Below are 20907 nucleotides of genomic sequence, written 5' to 3' on the forward strand. Positions count from 1 at the left end.
AAATGACAGTATTCAATATAACAATGACAGTATTCAATACGACAATGACAATATTTATACAAACAATGACATAGTATATGTAACACGTTTATCCAGTCATTTAAGTGGTCCATTTACTATTTTTGTTTCATTTCGTTTTCTTCTTTTTGGATGATTATGACAGAGATTATATGTAACACGTTTATCCAGTCATTTAAGTGATCCCTTTACTATTTTTGTTTCATTTCGTTTTCTTCTTTTTGGATGATTATGACAAATTTTAATACAACAGTGACAGTATATACACAATAATAACAGTATTTATCTAACCTTTGAAAGTATATAGCAAGTTCGCAACAATTTTACCATTTATTTAAGGGGTGGGCCATCATTGCAATTTATTTTCTTTTCAATTTTTTTTTTTGGTGGGTATGGGGCAGCCATCGCTGGCCTCCCTCGCAACTTTACTGACGGAGTTTTCAAAGCATGGAATGACCCCACATTCCCAGCAAGTCCATCACCGAACCATTTCCCACTCTCCACCTAACTCCCAAACTCACTCTCTCGCTCTGCGCAACCGTGTGTTGTGGCGACTCTCACTCGACTATCCTCCGTTCTCCGCCACAGATTCTCAATGGCCACCGCTGCCGCAGCAGCAGCTTCAGCTGCAACCTCAATCGTCAAACTCGACACCTCCGCCTTAGCCTCGCCTTTCCGAAGCCGGATCTCTCAGCTCCGCCTTACCTCTCCTTCGCCTCGGTTCTCCCAATTTCGACCCTTGACCTCTTCCAATTCTTCTGGTAAATCCATCCCTCTGTTTTGTCTCTTTTGGTTCTAAATTATATTTACCGAGTTTATTATTTCAATTACCAGCAACCTGAATTGCGTTTCGATTAGCAATTAATACCGACTTTTTCATTTCATTGATTTCAGCTGAATTGAATTATCTCCTAATCTTACAGAATTATCAGTACGCATTGTTATTTGGAGAATTTTTGTCTAAATAATGTCGCCTGATTTATGAAAATTGCGTTCCTTTTTTCGACAGTTTGAGTGTGCTCTTCTTAATACGAGGAATGTAGGTAGTTTGGTAATGAGATGAGAACTCTATTCCGTATAGTTGGGTAATTCATGAAATCTCAACGTGGCAATTGAGTTAGTATCACACAATAATCACAAGATATCTGATTTATTTCATTTGTATATGCCATTTGCTCTTCTATGTAATGAGAAACGTAGGTAGTAAGGGCACACCATGATCAAGAGATAAGAATTCTGGTTATTTTGACAGCCTAGATTGGAAAAGTAATATGCAGAGGTATTTTATTCCCCTAAAAACGGGGTTATTTGTTACCCACCCATGTCCAGGGTAATGTATTCCCCCCATCTCTCTCTCCTTCCTCTTCCCATCAAGTCACACTGGTATGCTTGTTGGGGAAATGGTGGAAGGATGTGGAGTATTTTTAGTTACTCTAATAAAGATACAGAACCTATGAGAAAGGAAAAAGTTCCTGTTTATGCCAAATTTCGTATGGACGACTTTTGGTTGGGACATAGACGACTAGATAAAATAATTATGCAAATGACAGGAAATAAATGACGGAAAATAAAGAGAGACGAGACAAGAGATGGTGACGCGGAAAACCCGAAAGGGATAAAAACCGCGGGTGGCAATGAGTCCACCAATCCACTATGTTACTGGCATGAAAAGCCTCGTTGAATACAAGTACATTGTTTATTCGCGGGTATGTAAACGATGCTAATAGTAAAACATAGGTAAAAGATAACAGGGTGTACGAAGGGAATACATGAGTGGATGATATGCTTGGGGAGGGCTTGTTGTGGATGAGCTTCGTATTACGGCAGTACGTTTGTTGTTAGGGGAAGGAAAGCTTGCTATTCTCTTCTGATCACTTGGATACGGGGAAGATAATAGAAGTAGGAGATGATTAGTTAACCGTAGGTGGTTTGGGTGGTTTTCGAACGGTTTCTCACAGGAGGGTAGATAATGGGAAGTAATATCTTGGGATCGGAGAGGATCCGATGCCTTTAGGTCTTGGATGATGGTGGTATTTATACAGAACTCCAAGTCTAGTATTGTTGAGATAGTTGTGCTAGTAATGCTCCTTGAATTGCTCAACTGATTCCACGATCTTCTAAACCGCTTCCTTAGACCTTCTCTAACTGATTTGACCTTGACTCAGCCACAACGACTCCCTAAAAGTAGGAGCTAACTGGTACGATCTGATTCACGTTGGCCCGTTCATGCGTCGATCTCACGTCATACAAAACGACCCATAACAGTCCCCATGAATGATTACATTGGGATCATTACCTCTGACATAATACCCCTATTTTCTCAACATGACTTCCTTTTTGTCTCTTTTTTCTTTTTTCTATTTTCCTTTGCAAACTTCTCTCATCGTTGTGTCTCTTATTAAACCGACCTTTTTTTTTTTTCTTGTTCCCTATTTTTCGTGCCGCCTCACCTTGACTTTCTCAATTTGTGTGTTCACTCTCTTTAAATTAACCTTTTACTTTTGTTGCTCCAAGTTTTGCGGACAGTTTCTTATGGCGATTCAGGTTAGCCGGCCCCAAATCATTTTGGGAGTTTGGGACTAAGGCTTTTTTGTTGTTGTTGATGTTGTAATCATTACCTCTGACATAATACCCCTTAATTTCTATCCCAATTCCAAGGAGCTCTAATGAGTGATACAACTGAGATTATCGACGAGCTTTTAATAAGAAATTGTTCATGCTTGTGATAGAATGATTAGTTTGAGGTTTTCTTGGAAACTACATCGATATTGGTCTGAAGTAGTTACCGATAAAGATGCATACAGCTTTGGTGTTTTGTTGTTTGGATAAAGTAGTATGAATTTGGGCTGAGACAAAGGGATCTCTGATACATTTTCGATTTGGTCATTATTATCTAGAAACTCCCATTAGAGGTTAAGATAAATGTTACTTTATTCGCTTTGTTGACATAGACAAAGTTGTACCACTTTCACGTATAATTCTCTTTTATAGTTTGCTAGGATTAGAGAATTAAGTAACCATGGTCAAGAATCAAGATATCATCAACCGCTATTCATAACTATTTGGTAGGAAAAAAAAATTTGGTCAAGAATCAAGATATCATCAACCGCTATTCATAACTATTTGGTCAAGAATCAAGATATCATCAACCGCTATTCATAACTATTTGGTAGGTAGTTTTTTTACAGGTTTTATAAGTATATGATGAATGGCTTACTATTAAAGATATTTTGAGCTATTTTCGGTGGTATAAATATTTATGGAGTTTCAAATACTGCAAAAAATACACTTCTTACTTAGTTCTATATATTGGACTACATTTGGAGCTTCCTAAACCTTGCCATGGGCAGAATCCTGGTGCATAGTTGTGGTGGTTGTGGGAGAGCCTTACTCTTAATTAGTTGAGAAGTGAGAACTTAAGATAAAGGAAAGCTGCCCGGGGAGAGACCCATAAAAATGCATGACTTTTATGGCTAATGAAAATAAATTCCTTGCAAGCCATAAATCCCCCTCCCTGATAAATTTCCATCAATCATTTGTTTTACTGTTAGAATTTGGTTCAGAATGGATTCTCATTCCCTCTCCCTTAATAGTGCTTTCAATATCATGCACAAAACAACAATGAACTGATTCTCCTTATGGACCAATTGCGAATTCCAGTTTCCTTTGATGTCCTTGTTGAGAGTGTAAACTACTTTACAAGGTTTCTGAAACTTCTATTGAAATCTTGGTTGAAAGTGAAGCCTTTTGATGATTTCATCGCGTGCCTGCAGTTAAAGATCTATATCTTCCCCAAATAATGTTAATAGAACAACACCAAAGCCATAACCTTTCTCAAAGAGATGAGGTTGGATCGGCTACATGAAACGAGAGTCCATCTCATGTGACCATCCACAAAGATCCTTCTCTATTCATTTCTGTCTAATGCTACATCATCTTGCACGCCCATTTCCTTCATGTCCTTTTTAACTCTCTTCATCCGAGACATATTTAGCATTTCTTAACTGCGTTTGAGATCTCCATAACCCCAATGCTCCACCTTCAGCAACTCCAACTTTCCTTTGAATACGGACTTTCGTAATTATCTCCCTCAAGGTCATCCCGTACATCCATCTCAACATATGCATCTTTGCTACACTGATCTCTTTAGTGTGCTCCTTTCGGAATGCCAGCATTCTAACCCATATAATAATGCTGATCTATAGCCGTCCTACAGAATTTCTTTTTTAACCTTAAAGGTACACTACAATAACACAATAACCCACTCATGCTCTCCATTTTAAATGCCCCGACTTTTTGCTCTAATTACATCCCGATCAATATCTGCACTTCATATCTGTTTTACTCCTACTAAGCCAAAACCCTTTACATTCTCGTTTTTGTCTCCATCACTCTAACTTAGCATTAAGCCCAACTTTAGTCTCATCCACCAATCCGCAGATAGCAAACAGCACAGTACCTTATCTTTTTACTTCGCCCAGAATTGTCGTAAAGAGGAAAGGGTTACGACAGATCCTTGGTGTAATCCAATTGGAGAAAAATCCCATGTCACTTCTCCACAAGTTCTAACATTTACTTTACATGATTACATCCCTATAGGTATCCTTGACTAGGTCAATTGCTTACATGGTGTTCTCTTCTTCGTCATTGCCCACCAAAGCACCTCTCTCGGTACCTTGTCACACCTCTTTTCTAGTTCAATAAAGACCATGTGAAAACAACTTCTTAATTGTTTCTGGAATAATTGAAATATTAAAAATCATTGTAGATTCTATTTCTGTAATAATGGTTGTAAGTTCTACATCTATTGTTATTATAGAAGTTATGTTGATGTTTTTTATTAATCTCATATTCAGGTATTAAAGCCCAGGTTGCAACTGCTGAACAAGCTGTTGTTGGTGCGGTGCAACAAGTTGAATCCCCAGTTGTTGTTGTCACTGGAGCTTCTAGAGGAATAGGGAGAGCTATTGCATTAACTTTGGGGAAGGCTGGTTGTAAGGTTTGTGGCTGGCACATAGGGACCAGGGAAACTTAGAGTAGCTTATCTCATATTCTGGCTTAAAAGGAACTTAGTGTTGTGTCTTCCCCGTCTATAATTGGTTTGATAAGCAATTGAAAAGGTAGTAACTAAAGAATTGAAAAATTTGAAAAATAAACCCTTGAATGGGCCTCCATAACGTTTCATGTTTGAAAGTTATAGGTTTTGAAATGAATTTTACTCAGAGTTGGGAAAATCTGACATAGTGGATAAGTGGAAAACGAGAAATGATGTAAATTTGGAAAATATTAAGAAATTGTCAATTGACTCAATTGAGATTGCTGGATAGTTTACACTGAACTGGATTTCGTAGCAATTCAAGCAGGTCCTCTGCATAAATTTTATTTAAAACTGAACTCTGTGTGGCTGCAGGTCCTTGTAAACTATGCGAGGTCATCAAAAGAGGCAGAAGAAGTATCCAAAGAGGTATGTTTTTTCTCCGTTCAGTTTTATGGACATGAGAACTCTAAATTTTGCTGTAACATCACGATTGTCTTTCAGCTCTATGTAAAGTATCTTTTGCTGTTGGTTATCCTTTCTTCTATGGCATCAGAAATATCACTCCGTGCTCTTAAATCCTTGATCATTTTCTTTTGTTTGTATGTTAGTAATCTGGGGATTGTATTCATTGTAATGAAACTGGAATTTAATGGGTTTGCTTTTATCTCCCTGGGAATTGCGAGACCTAATAGTCTAGGTTCTTAGAGAGCTTTTATTGATATTTACTTGGGTACATTCATAGACTGTTATGTGTTATGTTTAACTTAATTATTGTAATGAGCTGAAGCCATTGCTTAAAATAATGAAAAGTATACGCAAGATATCATTCCAAATGGATGAATGATGTCGTGAATTTCTTTTTCAGCGGTTATATTATTTCTTTGAGACCCTTTTGTTGCTTTATTACTTATTTGGTACTTTGGTCACTGGTTTGAGGTTCAAACTGATAAATTGTGGAGTGAGCTAGTCCTGATCATTGGAAAAACATTCTTCTCTTACTGCTGTTATAGGGTATTGTTTGTGAAGTGAAGGTATGAATAAAGAGGTAGTAACTGGCATAGATTTTGTGCTGTTGTTAGCTGTTAATGTTGGAGGAATAGTGATGTAAATGTTTCTGTTCCAACCTTGAAAATTCTTATGGTCTCAATACTCTGATTTCCCCCTTTAGTTATAAGATTGTTATTGTTTTATCATGCTGACAGATTGAGGCTTGTGGAGGTCAAGCTCTTACATTTGGCGGTGATGTATCAAAAGAAGAAGATGTCGAGTCAATGATAAAAACTGTGAGTTTCTTTTTCTCTGCAATAAACTCAATTATATAAATAAATTTGTTAAACATCAGAGAATACTTTTCGATGAATCTAATCTGATCTGCATGCAGGCTGTAGACGCGTGGGGGACTGTTGATATACTGGTGAATAATGCAGGTAATAGGAGCTATCTCCATGACCTTAATTTTCTCATAAATATTTTGAGTTGATAGATCCATTTATATTAAAGACGGGATTGTCTGCTATAGGTAGAAAGTAATTATCTCAGTGAGAAAATTCACAGCTGTAATGTTCCATGTTGGTTAGGTATTACAAGGGATGGCTTATTGATGAGAATGAAAAAATCCCAGTGGCAAGATGTCATTGATTTAAATCTCACTGGGGTGTTTCTTTGCACTCAGGTTTGTGCAATGACTATAATTTGTGACGTGTGGTCTATTTTTGGTTTAAAATTGTAAGAATGAAGATTTATTTCCTTGTTGCAGGCTGCTGCAAAAATAATGATGAAAAAGAGAAAGGTATCTTTAAATTCTTGCTTTATATAGCAAATTCTTGTTGCAGGCTGCATGCTAAAAATTGTACAACCTGAAATTAGGAAGTATAGATGATATATGCTTCTTCAAATTTTCCCTGACACATTTACTTCTGGATGATCATTATACAGGGGAGAATCATAAATGTGGCTTCAGTGGTTGGTCTTATTGGCAATGCTGGGCAGGCAAATTACAGTGCTGCAAAAGCTGGTGTTATTGGATTCACAAAATCTGTAGCGAAGGAGTATTCCAGCAGGAATATTAATGCAAGTATTTGGATTATTTCTCTTTTATGATATAAGCTCATACTCCCATAGATATACGTATGTAGTTGTGCTTACATAGTGTGATCAATTGAACATAATTTTACATTGGGATAAGTATTGCAGTAGGGGGATGTTTGGTTCTCTGTTTAGGTGTAGGGTTTTTTTATTTGAGGAGGGTGGAGGTGGAAGGGTTCCCCAAGCCTGGACCATGGAATCTGATTTTTTCATTTTAATAAAATTCAAATATCATTATCGCTGCCAGCGCCTTCCCGCTCACTTCCATCTTACCGTTGTCTCTCTCCACCGTTGTATCTCTACAGTTAGGGTTAGGGATTTGATTGCCAATTTGCCATCATTAGTTCAGGAAATACCTAAAATTCACCAAATTGAAGTTTTGACTTTTGATTTGGCCGGTACTGTTAGGCGCTAGCGCTTCCATATCTAGTTGGTTTTTAGGTTTAGTCAAGATTGAAGTTGCTAGTGTAGGGAGGAGAAGAGGAAGAAGGCGAAAGAGAAAGGAGACTGGGAGGAGGGGGAGGGTGGTTGTGGCGGCACCGTAAAAGGAGAAAGGGGAGAGAGGAGAGAGAAAAGGGGGGAGGAGCGGGGTTGGCTTCTCTTATTACGTTAGCCAAACATCTAAGTTAAGGTATTGGTGTATTAAGCACCACTCATTTGTACGATCATATCTCGTACCAGAAAGTGATTTAAATGCCCTAAGTGTGCTAATCTAGCAGTGTATCTGAATGTGAGACGATTGTTTGTAGGTTAATGCTGTTGCCCCAGGATTCATTGCGTCCGACATGACAGCAAAGCTTGGAGAAAACATTGAGAAGAAAATTTTGGAGAATATCCCCCTTGGTGAGTCACAAGTACTTTTTTGGTGAAGGGTAATTGTCTTGCTAACTGATTAGTTGGTTACTGATGAGCATTTCAATTAATGAGTTGCTTTGCCTTTTTTCTCAAAATACTTTCTCAACAACGTAGCATATTTGTTGTAATTGATTTTGATATTGCTTAATGAGAAACTAAGAAATACAAAAGGAAAGTAAGCAACATCATCTATGAGTTTTTTTTGCTCTTGGATTAATCCTACTAGGTTAAAAAGAAATGATGACAAGTTTCATTTTTCACCAACTTGAACTTTGATAGAAGAGGATGAAGTGTGTCGTAGATCAAGTTCCTCCTTAGCGAAAGGAAAAACATATATTTGCGATACTTCTAATTATAGTAAATATTTGTAGGACGATATGGTCAACCTGAGGAAGTTGCTGGGCTAGTGGAGTTTTTGGCCCTTAACCCTGCTGCCAGTTATATCACTGGACAGGTAATTCCACTTTTTGTAATTTGGCATATTCTTTTGTCCATTGCAAAAAACATTGATTCATTTTCTTGAGTGCAGGTTTTGACAATTGATGGGGGCATGGTGATGTAAGAGGTTCATTGGTATCAGATTATCGAGACTTCAGATCAATGACCTGATTTAAAAAGAGATTGGGTCTATCGGCGGTTCCTTCTTTCACTCTGTCCTGAAATTATCAAGATAAAGAATTTCAGACTTCATATTGGTTTGCCGTAGAGCTGACAAGTGTTGATTAACTAAAGATTCTCGTTCCTAAATTCAACCCTTTGAAAGTTTGTTCTCTCTTAGGCTGTGTTTGGTTCTGTAGAGAACATTGTAAACTGAGTTTTCAATTTCGATGGAAGTTATATATAAATGGAAATCAGGTTTTATAGTTGATTTTCCTTTGTATGTTTTTTTTTCAATTTTTCGTAGATGATTTGGGGAAATACGAAAAAGGGAGAGGAGAAGAGAAGAGAGTGGAGGGTAATAATCTAATAAACTTATAATCTGGAAAGTTTGGAAAATATGATGAAGAGAGAAGGATGAAGACGAGTATTTTCTAAGGAATATTGTTTCATTTTACCAAACCATTATTGAATAGCTCTCATTTACACTCATTATTCTGGAAATGAATTTTCTCCCAACCGAATTGAAGCCTTATTAAACTATCAGCTAGCATTTAGATTTTGTGAAGTACTTAGATTTACTTTTTTAAATTTTTATGCGTAAATAAATAACCTTCTTTATGTCATAGATTGGTTCAAAACTCGGCCTACTTTACTTTCGTCAAGAAGAAAGAAAAGGATAAACACAAATTCTTATTTAAAAGTGGGGTACAATAATATTATACATCTACAAATTTACAAAGCTGATTGTTAATTTGCAAAGCAAAACCAAAATTAAGTTCAGGGAAAAATTCATTTCCAGTCAATTTGTACAAAAGTCACCATCCTTTAGATTTGAGATAAACATCTCGTGAGAAGTTTAGAACACATGAACATAAAAATACTCGACATCCTCAACTATCAATTTCTCTCATACTACTGGAAGTGTGAACTAATTTTCCTACTTTGCTAATCTAATACGAAGTACTTCATAATTTACTGTACAAAAAACACAATTCAAAATTGTCGGACTCGTTGCCAATTATTCCTCAAACATCCCTTCATCTGATATGCTGGGTGATTCTGTTCCATTTACATGAGGTTGGCTAGCAAAATCAGCACTCAAGTCGCTTAGAATACTGTAGTCAAAGTCATCATCACTATCATCATCATCTGATTCTGCCTCTTCATCTGTCTCCCTCTCTGTATTGTCCTTTGGATGGCTTTCCCTGTATTTCATTTCCTCAACTGCATCTTCATAAGACATTTCATACCAAACATTCCCCTTTCCCACAACAGATTTGTTGTGAGCGTCTGTCACTCGTTCTTGCTTAGTCTTCTCTGAGTTCTTTGGCTCTCCCCAATAGTCATAGCGGTACAAGGGGTGAGAAGGGTCATATTGATCCTTGCCAAGAATACTCGGATCAACATATCGCCCTGGCTCTTGTAGCGGTAGGCCAAGAGCTTGGCGACTGCAATAAAGAATTCAAGTAAGGGCGCTTAGTTTGTCCAGGGTTAGTTTAAATGTCCTTTCTCTACAATCCTAGTCTAAGTTGGCTTTCTTTGTATGATGTATACAGCTTAATTGTCACAATGCACAAATTTTAAATTCCAAGAATTCATGAAATACCAGGTTTTATCTTATTTAAAAGTCTTTGTTTTCCTGTGGTCAGCTTGCACTTGATCACTTTTTCTCGGAGGGCGGGGGTGAGGAAGGTCATACAGGCCAAAGGCCCGAAAAAAAAAGAAAGTGTGTTTGATGCACTTAAGAGTGGTGAAAATACCAGCTTATGTCTCGCAGCAGAGCTTCTCTTTCCTCAAACGACCGACGCCAATGGATGAAATCATACTCATCCATCTCTATGTTTCGTCTTAATTTGTCAACTTTGTAGTCCTCCCCTCTTTCTTCTGCTTCCTTTTGAAGTCTATTGTGAAGCTGAATTAAAGGAACTTTTGTTTAAGACCAGCACTAAAATACTGAACACTATAATAACAAAATGTCCCCGTAATTAGGTAGACCAAACTGCCAAAGTAATGTGAATATTGTTATTTTCTTCACTCCGTTTTAGTTTATGATATGGCAGTCCTGGCAAAACTGACATCAACTAACTAAAGGTAGACCATAAACACTTAACAAAAGACACTACCTATCTCTGCAAAAGTGCAAAGCATAAGATTTTGTGGACAGTAGAACACCGTTCAATTGTCTACTGCCAATAGTTTGTTTCGTTTTCAACAACAATTTCCTTTTCCTCTGTTCGTTGTCTTTAGATCATTTTTTTTAGAGGGAAGGGTTTAGGAAATATCCATTCAATAAGAGAAGCGGGTGACAAACCTGACGCTCAGCAAAAGCAGACTCCAGATCAAGTTCCTTCACACTTGTTTTCTGTTCAACCAAATGATGAAAATCAGTACTGCCAACATGCCAAAACAAAATTTTACTTAATGATAAGACAAATAAGGACCGCTATAGGATGAGTACGCTTACCAATATCGTTTTTGGCAACAGCGATTTTTTGTATTGAACTTTTGTGTATTCCACACTATGTTCCTCATCGAACTCTTCTTCATCAGTCAGCTCTGACAGTTTCTTCCCTTTATATTTGTCAGGGTTAGCCTCCATATCATCCAAGATCATTTGCTCAGCAACATTGATTTGCCACAGCTGCATAATTTGACAAACGTAATTAGTAGAACTTAACACAAGTTGCTGCTACCGGGAAACTAAGTAGTTGCATTAATGACTTGCTTGGTCACTCCAATGGGGGGGGGGGGGGAGAGACTTAAATAGTGAAAACTAAAATCCAAGAACCTAAAATTCTCTTTCTTTAGACTGGCAGGAAAAGAAGGAAAGGAGAATCAGTGAATCCCTTAGAAAAGGGCGAGGCCTGTTAACAGGTACACTGCTTGAAGACGAGATTCGGGAGAAAAATAGGGCATATTAAAGGACAGCCTGACAAAACATGATGGACAAGGAAATAGGGGAGGAAGCTCTCTCCATTGGAGCCTCAATGCAATGGGGATGTGGTTATATTAATGATATTCAAGAATTGAGTATCAGGGAAATGTTTTCACCAGTTTCTTACTGACAGTGTCTTTAGTTTTAGCTTGCAGAAAGCCATCGATGCAGTGTAATATTGGAAAACCAGAATTACAGAAATAAAGAAGAATATGAGAATTTAGGGGAAATTGGTACTCCGTAGTAGATTGTAATTTAATGCTATTAACCACTAAATGGGGAAGTTTTTTGAGTGGATGGAAGTGAAGTAAAATAACTCAACCAATTTCTGCTTATTCTTCATAACATGACTTCATTTTTTTTTAAATCAGTGCAAGATCAAGAGGAATTGTTAAGGGGAGGGGTGTTGGTACTCAGCTTTCCTCATATTGATGCTATGCATTGGTCACCCCTGATTAGAGAAACCTTTTGGCAAGGAACGAGAGTAAATGGAACTACCTACTGGAGCTTCTAGGACTAGAACTAATAGGGATTCCCAAAGATGATACTCAAATCCAGCAGACCCGGGAGAGTTCTGTGTGTTTGTGCAGAAGGGGGGGGGGGGGGGGGGGCAGTAAGTGAAATCGGTAAGAACACAATTTCAGAGAACTTGTTGAAACAAGTTTAAAAGACTTAATTTCATGTATGCGTTGAAAAATTCTTACATGGCTAGTAAAAGATAGTACTGGTAATATAAAAGACCAAACAATTGAATGGAAAAATTGGATCAGTTTACAGCCCCTAAAACACATCTCAGCACTAATTATTTCAAACTTTTAAGTGCCTTTCACTCTTCCTCCCAGAGCTCTGTAATACTAATTCGGACGTTGTTTCTTTAGTTGAACCTAGAGTGAAACAAAATAAAGCTAATAATATAGCTAAACTAAAAATTTCAGCAGATATAGGTGATTGTTTAATTAATCTTATAATCACAATGGGAGCATTTGGTATGCTGGACTCCATAGTCATGCTATGATCCGGTGCTATGTCTGTAACACACATGCTTCCAGTGATGCTACTCGAAGTAAACAGTTACATTCTGACCAAAGATAAAGAGTTTAGGATGCCAAGAATACACATTTGCACTTTTAGATCTGGAGAAAGGCTCCAGATAGTGAGAAATGGATAGTGAAACGATGTGCCACTGCGTAACAATGTGGTACCTTCTTATAAATTTTACATCAGTAAGGTCTATGAACTCATTTAAAAGACATGGACTGGTTTGGTTCCAGATAGGATAGCTATGTGGTTGGCTTGCCCCTCCTTACTAGACCCTTCCTGAATGAAAAGGATATGCAGGTCAATGCCATTTGTTCTCTTTGTGTGCAGGAGAGACTTGCAACCATCTCCTTTTTTGTCGGTCCTTATGCTAGAAAAATTGTCTTAGTTTCAGAATAGCAGGGGGGTTCTGGTTCAGGAACTAAAAGTTTGTGAGGAGAAGAGACTTGCTGAGCAAGGTCTAATAGCAGAGAGGTTATTTTTCTGCTACTGTATGTATGGCATGACCGCATGAGAGGTTGAACAGTCTGGAGAGGCAAGGAGACCTTGTATAATCGGAAAGAGCAATTTTCACTCTTTGATGGACTTTATAGGCTGTATGGTACAAATGCCAAAATTTTGCTTCAGCCCTTGTTGTAATCTTCTTATTTCTGAGTGTCTTTTAATTTTCAGGGTGATGGTAAGTTGTACTCGGCTCTGTTTCAGATTACTAAGAAACGACATGCATAGTATATGCCTTTCAAATGAATATACTTCGTCTTTAATTTATTTTAACAAGTTAAAAGAAGAAAAAATAGCATAAATTCACTATAATAACCTTCAATGTATGCACAATTGCACACTGGTACTGATTTACTGAGCTTACAGTAAAATAAAAAAGAAGTAAACGAAGAAATTGACAAGTATCATATCACATTTATCTGCTACTATTAAACTTCTGTAAAACTCTCAGTCCTTGGTTTGAAAAAGTGGTACAGGGGCTTGATTGTATTTGCAAATAATTCAAGGAATTGCTACATAATCTAAGCCAGAAGTTCAGCCAATAGAATTCGAGATGTAATCTTTAATCTAATTTTCACTATGCAACGCATCAGCACACCCACCCTAAGCCACCCATCTGCAAGGAGTCCAGGGGAAATTAAAGGACACTTGACCAATAGTTTATTAGAAGGTTTGGTAAGTATCTGCCTTTTGGCAAGGAAGATGGCGAACATGAGTAATTCTCTAAAGAATAGTTCACTTTGGGACTTGGAAAGGTAATGCTTCCAGTAATTTTGTACTTTTTCTTCTTTAGAGTGTCCAGCCACCCAAAGGTCTGGGGTTGTGTTCTCCTCGGAGATGACCTAATTGCATTGCTAATACAATTATTTAACAATTTCCCCTATCCTATCTTCTTAATTTATTCTCTTTATATGTTTCTGATTCTCTTTCAAATTTATTTATCTACCACACATTACTTACAGTATCTCATTGCTTCGAGCCTTCGACAATATATCAGTAGATAATTTGGTTTGAAGTGTTCTGCTCCCTTATTTATATGACTAACTGACTAAGCTATGCAGTATTTCAGCAAAATAAATCTTATGACTTAACATAGCATTAAAATATTTAAGAGGTAAATGTAAGATAGTGAAAGAATCTGGAAGAATAGCATTAACCTTAGGTTACCTTGTCAACGTAAGGGTGATCAGACAACAGAGGCTCTTCTTCTACTTTGACTCCTGGATCCTTTCTGGGAAAAGGAGGCCTTCTACAATCACGCTGAAAATAAAGCAGCGATAAATCAAGTGTGTAAATATGAAAGGCTTGAAATTAGATGGACACAACACAATCGTCTACTCGCTTTTGAACTATATGATTTCACTCTATGCAAGTGGTATATGTTCTGCAACAGGGGATGGCTCAAGTTTCAAAATCAAATTTACACGAATCTCCAACAACCAGCAAGGGGTTCGACAACTTCTCCATTTTTTTCTTGCCTTTTAACATTTTGGTAAACTAAACAATAATAAGTTTCACAAAAGCTAAGAGACCATAGATGGAAGAGGAACTTCTGAATTGAGGGAATAGAAAAACTAATAAAACAGCGCCTAAAATAAAGGTTAACGTTAACACTTATCCTTCAAGATTAATAACCACTAGCCGGATATAGGAGGGGTGTTAAACAATAATTGTAATAAACAGACAATTATCTTGAAGATATAAAATAAAGTAACCTGCTGAAGTAATTTCTGGAGAGCGGAGTCAGAAACCATTAGAGAGGTTATTTCTGAAATTGTTTGCTTTTGGCAATCCATGTGTAACCTCAAAAAAAAAAGGCAGGGCCCTTTATATACTGGTTTACGATGGCTAGAGATCAGTTAATGTACATTTAAAATCCCCTTAGCCTTGCATATAATGGGAATCGATTCATTTCCTGTTTTCATATTTTCAAAGCATTGTCTCACAATATTGTCCTTCACTTCTTATTTGTTACCAGGTAGTAGGCAAGTCAGTGCCTTTTCTTCTATGATCAAGGATCAAACTGAACCAACCTTTCTGCAATCATAGAGGTATGGCTTATTTTGCTACAGTACGAAAAAATATTTTGAAGAAACGGCTTATTTTGCTACAGTACGAAAAAATATTTTGAAGAAACATCGTGCTTCTTTTTGCTCAAGAAGTTACATGGACATACGGCCAAAGTTTTTCTTTCTCCAAAAGTTTAGTGTGAGCAAACATCACAATTAAGCATATCTGATGCAAAATTGCAAATGGTCATTTTTTTCCGGTACACCTATGTATACAAGTATACAAAAGACAACAGTCTATGAAGAAGGGGGTACGAAGAAGTAATACACTTACACGTAATTCATCAAGATTAGTATCCTCATCACGATGAAATATTGGTGGATACTCAAACCTTTGAAAGCTGCAAAAATGAAGACCAATACTTTGAGTAAAGGAGAATTTAAGCATCAAATTAGCAAACAGCAACAGGGACAACGAGTACGTAATTTGGAAGAACAATACAGGGATTAAATTTTAAGGAGGAACGTAACGAGGAAGGGGACTTCTTACAGAAGATGATCAATGTTCGGGTCGACAAAACGTAATTCAAGAGGAAATCTAAACCGATACGGATCTCTCTTAGCCTGAAATTCAAAGTAAGATGTCAGACACAGAACCATTAGTAGGCCCAGTTACTAGCAAGCCTACGAGGACTGAAACTGGCAAATGTACAAAATTTGAAGATTGAACTTGACATTTTTATAACAATCTGATATGTACATCTATAGTCTTTGATCTCCCTTGCAAGTCATTATTTCACTATCCTAAGATTTAGAAAGGAGCATATATAAAAAGACAGTTTACTGCATCAAGAGGATTATCTAACCATTACTTTTTGCATCAGAAGCAGATGTATCATAGTTAAGTAGAAACAATGCTTTTAAAGTGGGACTCTAATTTGAAGTTCGGGTGCTGCTTACGACTGGACATGAATATATTTATTTCAAATCAAAGTGCTACCAAAAAACAATTATGAATATAAGTTTCTCCACTTTCCTCTAACACGTTAGGACAAATCACTTCCCATAAGTTCCCAAATAAAAAAAAAGAAGGAAAAGATAAAGAGCAGGAAAAGTATGGTGCATGAAGGTGAGGATACGAAGTAGAATTACAAGTTTGACTGCTCATGAGGTAACTTTTGTAGCTATCTCAATGTTTGTCTTAACTCCACAGCCATTAAAAAGAACTAGAATTATGAATATATGACAATCTTATCACTTCTTTTAACCAAATAAAGGGAAATTTTGATAGGGGTGCTCGTTAGGATCCTCAGTTCCACAAAGAGAAGAGAAAATTAAAAGAAGCAATGTGCAAATATATATCTGAATTACTCACCAAAATCTCAACCATAACATGCATACCAACTTTTATGTGCTGGCGGATCCAGTACCAATCATTGCCTTTAATAGGAACCCACCTGAAAGTGGAGATGGTGTACGTAAGCTTAGAAGGGAAGAATTTCGGAGTAATCATAGATGCTAGAACAAACTAAGGAAATAGCATAAGGTGTACTAGATGGTAACAATAACCAAGACCAGTTCATCTACGGAACCAGCTCTTTAAGTATAGCAGGGGATATCCTGCTGCAGTTTTGTTCCTGTGGCCATTTTAAACTTGGTACCCATCATTTTTATAAAAGGTAGTAGTTTATAGGAAAGGTATTGCATGACGAAATTTCGATAGTCAGCTTGTTATGGTTGGTGAGCAGCTGAGCAGGCATACAGGAAGAAAACAAATAGTAAAAACATAATTCTTATTGTAAATGAAATGAGAAAATAGGGGTGTTCTATTTCTTGAACAACGGAGAGAGGGAAGAAGCTTTACTTATTATAGGAGAACTGACAATCATGCAGTAGAATGAGTCCTCTAATAAACTTAGAGAAACAACTAAGGAGATAGAATGAACCATATATGCAATAGACGGGTTGTGATATACTGATATGTTTTCCTTTCTAATATTTTCCTATACAGGAGAAGGGAGTAAAAAGAAGTTTAGAAGGAAAGACGAGCAGGAAGATGTATATATTACCCTTCATATACTCCTCCGACGTCCACAAATGCTCCTTGATATAGGTGCAAAGTAGTCACCTTGCCAAGACAGATCTGCATTCGAAGAAATAAAGTCAAGTGTGGAATTTGATATATCCATGAGTGCAGACAGTTATTGATCAGCCAAGAAACCCCAATAGAGATAGATGAATGGGACATCCATCATCAGTCAGGAAACAGAGAGTATAGCACCCGAACCATTAAAAATCTAGAGAGTGGAGGTCTGGTTGATACCAATGGTTTCACAAACATTTAGAATTAAGCCATAATTCTAAAAGGCAAGGTTCATGTAACAGCTATAGTTAAGAAGGTCAGAACAACTTACTTGTCCAGGATAATAGAACGGTAGTTCATACTGCAAAAAAGAAATAGATAATCAATTAAGGACTTCACATATGATATTAACATCTAAATTAGAATGAGTCACCAAAAAGCACCCTACCATTCCCTCCTCATAATCTTTGCCTCGTTTCCTCCTTCCTGGATGATAATCTTGATCATGCTGCAAAAGCATTGATAGTTCCAAAACTTAAGCAATATTAACATAGTTGCTAACTACAGCATAACCATAACACTGACCATTACAATTACACCTAAGACTTTGCAACATTATTCCCCAATTCATATAAAAAGAGGTCTGGTGGTTTAGATGTGCTCATCCCTATCCTGTGTTCGTGTTTCCCAATTCTACCATGACGAGAACACAACAATCTAAAAAAAACAATCAACTTCCGACGAAAGACTCTTACAAATGCATTAAGAAGGGATGTATATTAGGGATCTAATTACCAAAAGTAACACAATAGAGAGACAAAATCATGTGAATTAGACTGAGTAATTGCTACTAAAACAATTAAAAAAAAGGAGAGAGAAATGAACCTCATAAGACTCTTCCTCCAATTTATCCTTGTTAAACTCAACCCACTCCTGATACTGCTTAAGAAACACTTTATACCTATCCATACACATCCCTTCTTTCTCCCTAATCACATTATCCAATTCCTTCATATCCACCCTCTCAGCCATCATCTTATGACCTTCCCTGATAAACTCCAGCTCCTTCCTATCAACCTCCCAGCCTGGAGGAGGCCAGTCGCGAGGCGCAACATGCCGAACAACCAACGGCCCATCCCAATAAGTCTCCAAGGGGTCCAGAATCTCACCCTTAATATCAAACTGTCTAGCATAATACTCATCCTCAGTCAATCCCATCTCCTCCATCTTCTTCTTCCTGTAACTAGGTTTCAGCATCTTGAATGCCTCAATCGTATCCGGGTTCTTCAATGCTACTTCCTCCCCCTCATTGAGCGATTTTCTGGCGAAATCCGCCTCAGGAGAAAGAATCTCCTCCCATGGCGCCCAACCTCGTTCGACCCAGTTCCGCTTTCGGGCTTCTTCCTCGGTTTCGGTGTCTTTCGGGCCGAATTGCTCGAGGAAGGTCTCGTCGACCGGGAATTCATCGGAAGCGTAGGATTTGGGGGGAATTGGGAGAAGGGAAGAGGAAGAGGAGAGGAGAGAGAAATTGGGGTGGAAATTAGGGTTATGGAAAATGGGAATTGGGGGTTTAAGAGGGGTTTTAGGGAGGAGAGAGAGTGGAAGGAAGTGAGAGGTTTGGAGGATTTGCATTTTGTTCAGAGTGAAGATGAAAATGGCTTCACTCTAAAAGTAATCTGAGAGAGTGAGATGCGGAGGAAGACAAAGTGGATAAAGGTGGTTTAAATCGTTGCGCGGGTTAATACAGTCTTCTTCCTATTACTAGAGTTTTCAAAATTCACCAAATCTTCTTAATTTCTACCACTTTCACCAAATGAATTATTAGTGGAAGTCTAAAGCTCATGTTATGCTTCTTATTTTCACTCATTTCAGAAAAAATAAGTTCAGTTAAATTCAAATAAAAATAAATTTAATTAATTTCGGATAAAATAAGTTAAGGATAAATATGGGTTGGTTAAGTACAATTTATAACTAAAATAAAATTTGATAAGTTTTAATAAGTTCAGAAAAAATGATTGAAAAAATCAAGTGAATAGAACGCACCCCAAATCTTTTAACCTTCACCAATGTCCATGATTAAAGGTGGAAAAGACTAAAAAAAAAGTGACTAAAATTTAACAATAAGGCCATCACAAGTCTGCGTCAATTCCTAATTAAAATTATACAATTCGATTTATCTTTTTGAAAGGATTATGTATCAGGCATGTCAAGTCTGCGAAAAATTGAGTCAACCGTTGAAATTCGGCAAAATGCGATCTCTCATATTTTTTGTTTTAAATGAAGTTTCTTCTCGCAACTTTTTGTAAAGGGTTTCTAGCAAAAATCACTCTTTTAAAAGGTGGTTTTTGATAAATTTGCCTAAAAATTAGATATTTTGAGGAATATATATTGAGATTAACCTATAACAATTAAAAGTACAAATTTGTATTTTGATATTAATAACTAGTCTTTTTTTTGCACGAAATGCATGCGAGATTTTATAAAAGCTAAAAAATGTGGTTTTAATTAGAAATAAAATTGGGCTGTTGACTAATTTTCTGTATTGCCTTTTTATTGTATTTAATAATTAATGTTAATATACCTTGTTTTCTAGGTGCGAATGAGCCACAACCCACAAGGGCAATATAAAATACAAATGGGGGCGGAGGGATTCGAACCCGAGACCTATTGTACGAAATCTTTCAATGTTAACCACTAGACCAAAACATCATTGGTATGTTAATATACCTTGTGGTTAGAAGTGGTGGTTATAACTTGTGGGGGGTGTGGAATGAGAGAAATGATGCATGTTGTACACGGCAAGGAGGTCTGCCTTCCTAGTGAAGTTGTTGGTGCACTGCTGCAGCTTCTTCGCTAGCTGCTGGCAACTTAGGGCATTAGCAATAAGAGGTTTGTGGAGAGGTTTGTTTCATGTTTTTGAGGTTTGGTAACAGACCTTTCTATTGTTGGGTGAGGTTACAAATGGAGGTTTGTGTGTGAGGTTTGTAAAAACAAACCGGTTACTCTTTGCAAAAAGATGGATAAGATGCATGCAATTATTGTTTAATTTTTTTTAACTTATTCAATGTCTAATGTTGTGATAATTGATCCCCTAAACAAACTTTTGTCTAGGTGAAAGATTTGTAGAATAAGAGGTTTGTGTGATGATGATGTGGCATATGAACAAACCTTGAAAAGGTTTGTTCTACTGCTCATGCCCTTAATTATACGCTGACGAGATAATTGAAGGACAGAAGCCTACCACCTGAGGGCTGAGGCAGGGATTATAAAATCAATGTGGATGCTGCTATACTTTTAGAAACAATCAAGGACACCAAAAGGTTATTTATGTTAATAACCTTAGGAGTTTCCTCTAAAATAGAGATAAATGTAGTCAAAGTTAGTAATGAATAGTGTGAAAAGTCTAAATGGCGCATCTATATATTAAGAAACGGAGGAAATACGTAGATTAAATATTGTCGTGTGAGATCTCGTTTAACTCGTCTCGATATGTACTTTCGAAATATAAACTTCTACGGAGTAATATTTTTACAAATATAAAATTAAAGATATTAATTAATGTTTAAACATTTACATTGACAATCATAAAGAGGTAAAGTGTAAGCATTAAATCAAAACGGAGGGGAGTTAATTCACAGTAACCAATTTAACTACATGCAAATTAATGAGCCACATTAAACATAAGTACACCTGGAAATAAAAACCACAAGATGATCTGCCCAAAAAAGGTGGCTAGATCCAAACT

At 37.0% G+C, this 20907-nt stretch overlaps 2 protein-coding genes across 2 annotated transcripts; one reads left to right on the top strand and one right to left on the bottom strand.

Moving 5' to 3' along the window:
* Nucleotides 1-453: 453 nt before the first annotated feature.
* On the top strand, nt 454-8864 carry LOC110805028 (3-oxoacyl-[acyl-carrier-protein] reductase 4). The gene is made up of 11 exons (XM_022010629.2): nt 454-779; nt 4875-5017; nt 5429-5482; nt 6259-6339; nt 6438-6483; nt 6634-6728; nt 6813-6845; nt 6992-7126; nt 7891-7984; nt 8368-8450; nt 8526-8864. Exons 1-11 carry the CDS (start codon nt 614-616, stop codon nt 8556-8558), a joined length of 963 nt encoding a protein of 320 aa, XP_021866321.2. The 5' UTR covers nt 454-613; the 3' UTR covers nt 8559-8864.
* Nucleotides 8865-9266: 402 nt separating this feature from the next.
* On the bottom strand, nt 9267-18934 carry LOC110805032 (protein PLASTID TRANSCRIPTIONALLY ACTIVE 10). Its single transcript, XM_022010634.2, has 12 exons — nt 18048-18934; nt 17611-17670; nt 17494-17523; nt 17149-17222; nt 16455-16536; nt 15630-15703; nt 15414-15480; nt 14238-14330; nt 11061-11237; nt 10908-10958; nt 10357-10508; nt 9267-10044 (listed from the first exon to the last, which is right to left on the bottom strand). Exons 1-12 carry the CDS (start codon nt 18792-18794, stop codon nt 9615-9617), a joined length of 2037 nt encoding a protein of 678 aa, XP_021866326.1. The 5' UTR covers nt 18795-18934; the 3' UTR covers nt 9267-9614.
* Nucleotides 18935-20907: the final 1973 nt, after the last annotated feature.

Source organism: Spinacia oleracea, chromosome 5, assembly GCF_020520425.1.
Source record: "Spinacia oleracea cultivar Varoflay chromosome 5, BTI_SOV_V1, whole genome shotgun sequence".
NCBI lineage: Eukaryota > Viridiplantae > Streptophyta > Magnoliopsida > Caryophyllales > Amaranthaceae > Spinacia > Spinacia oleracea.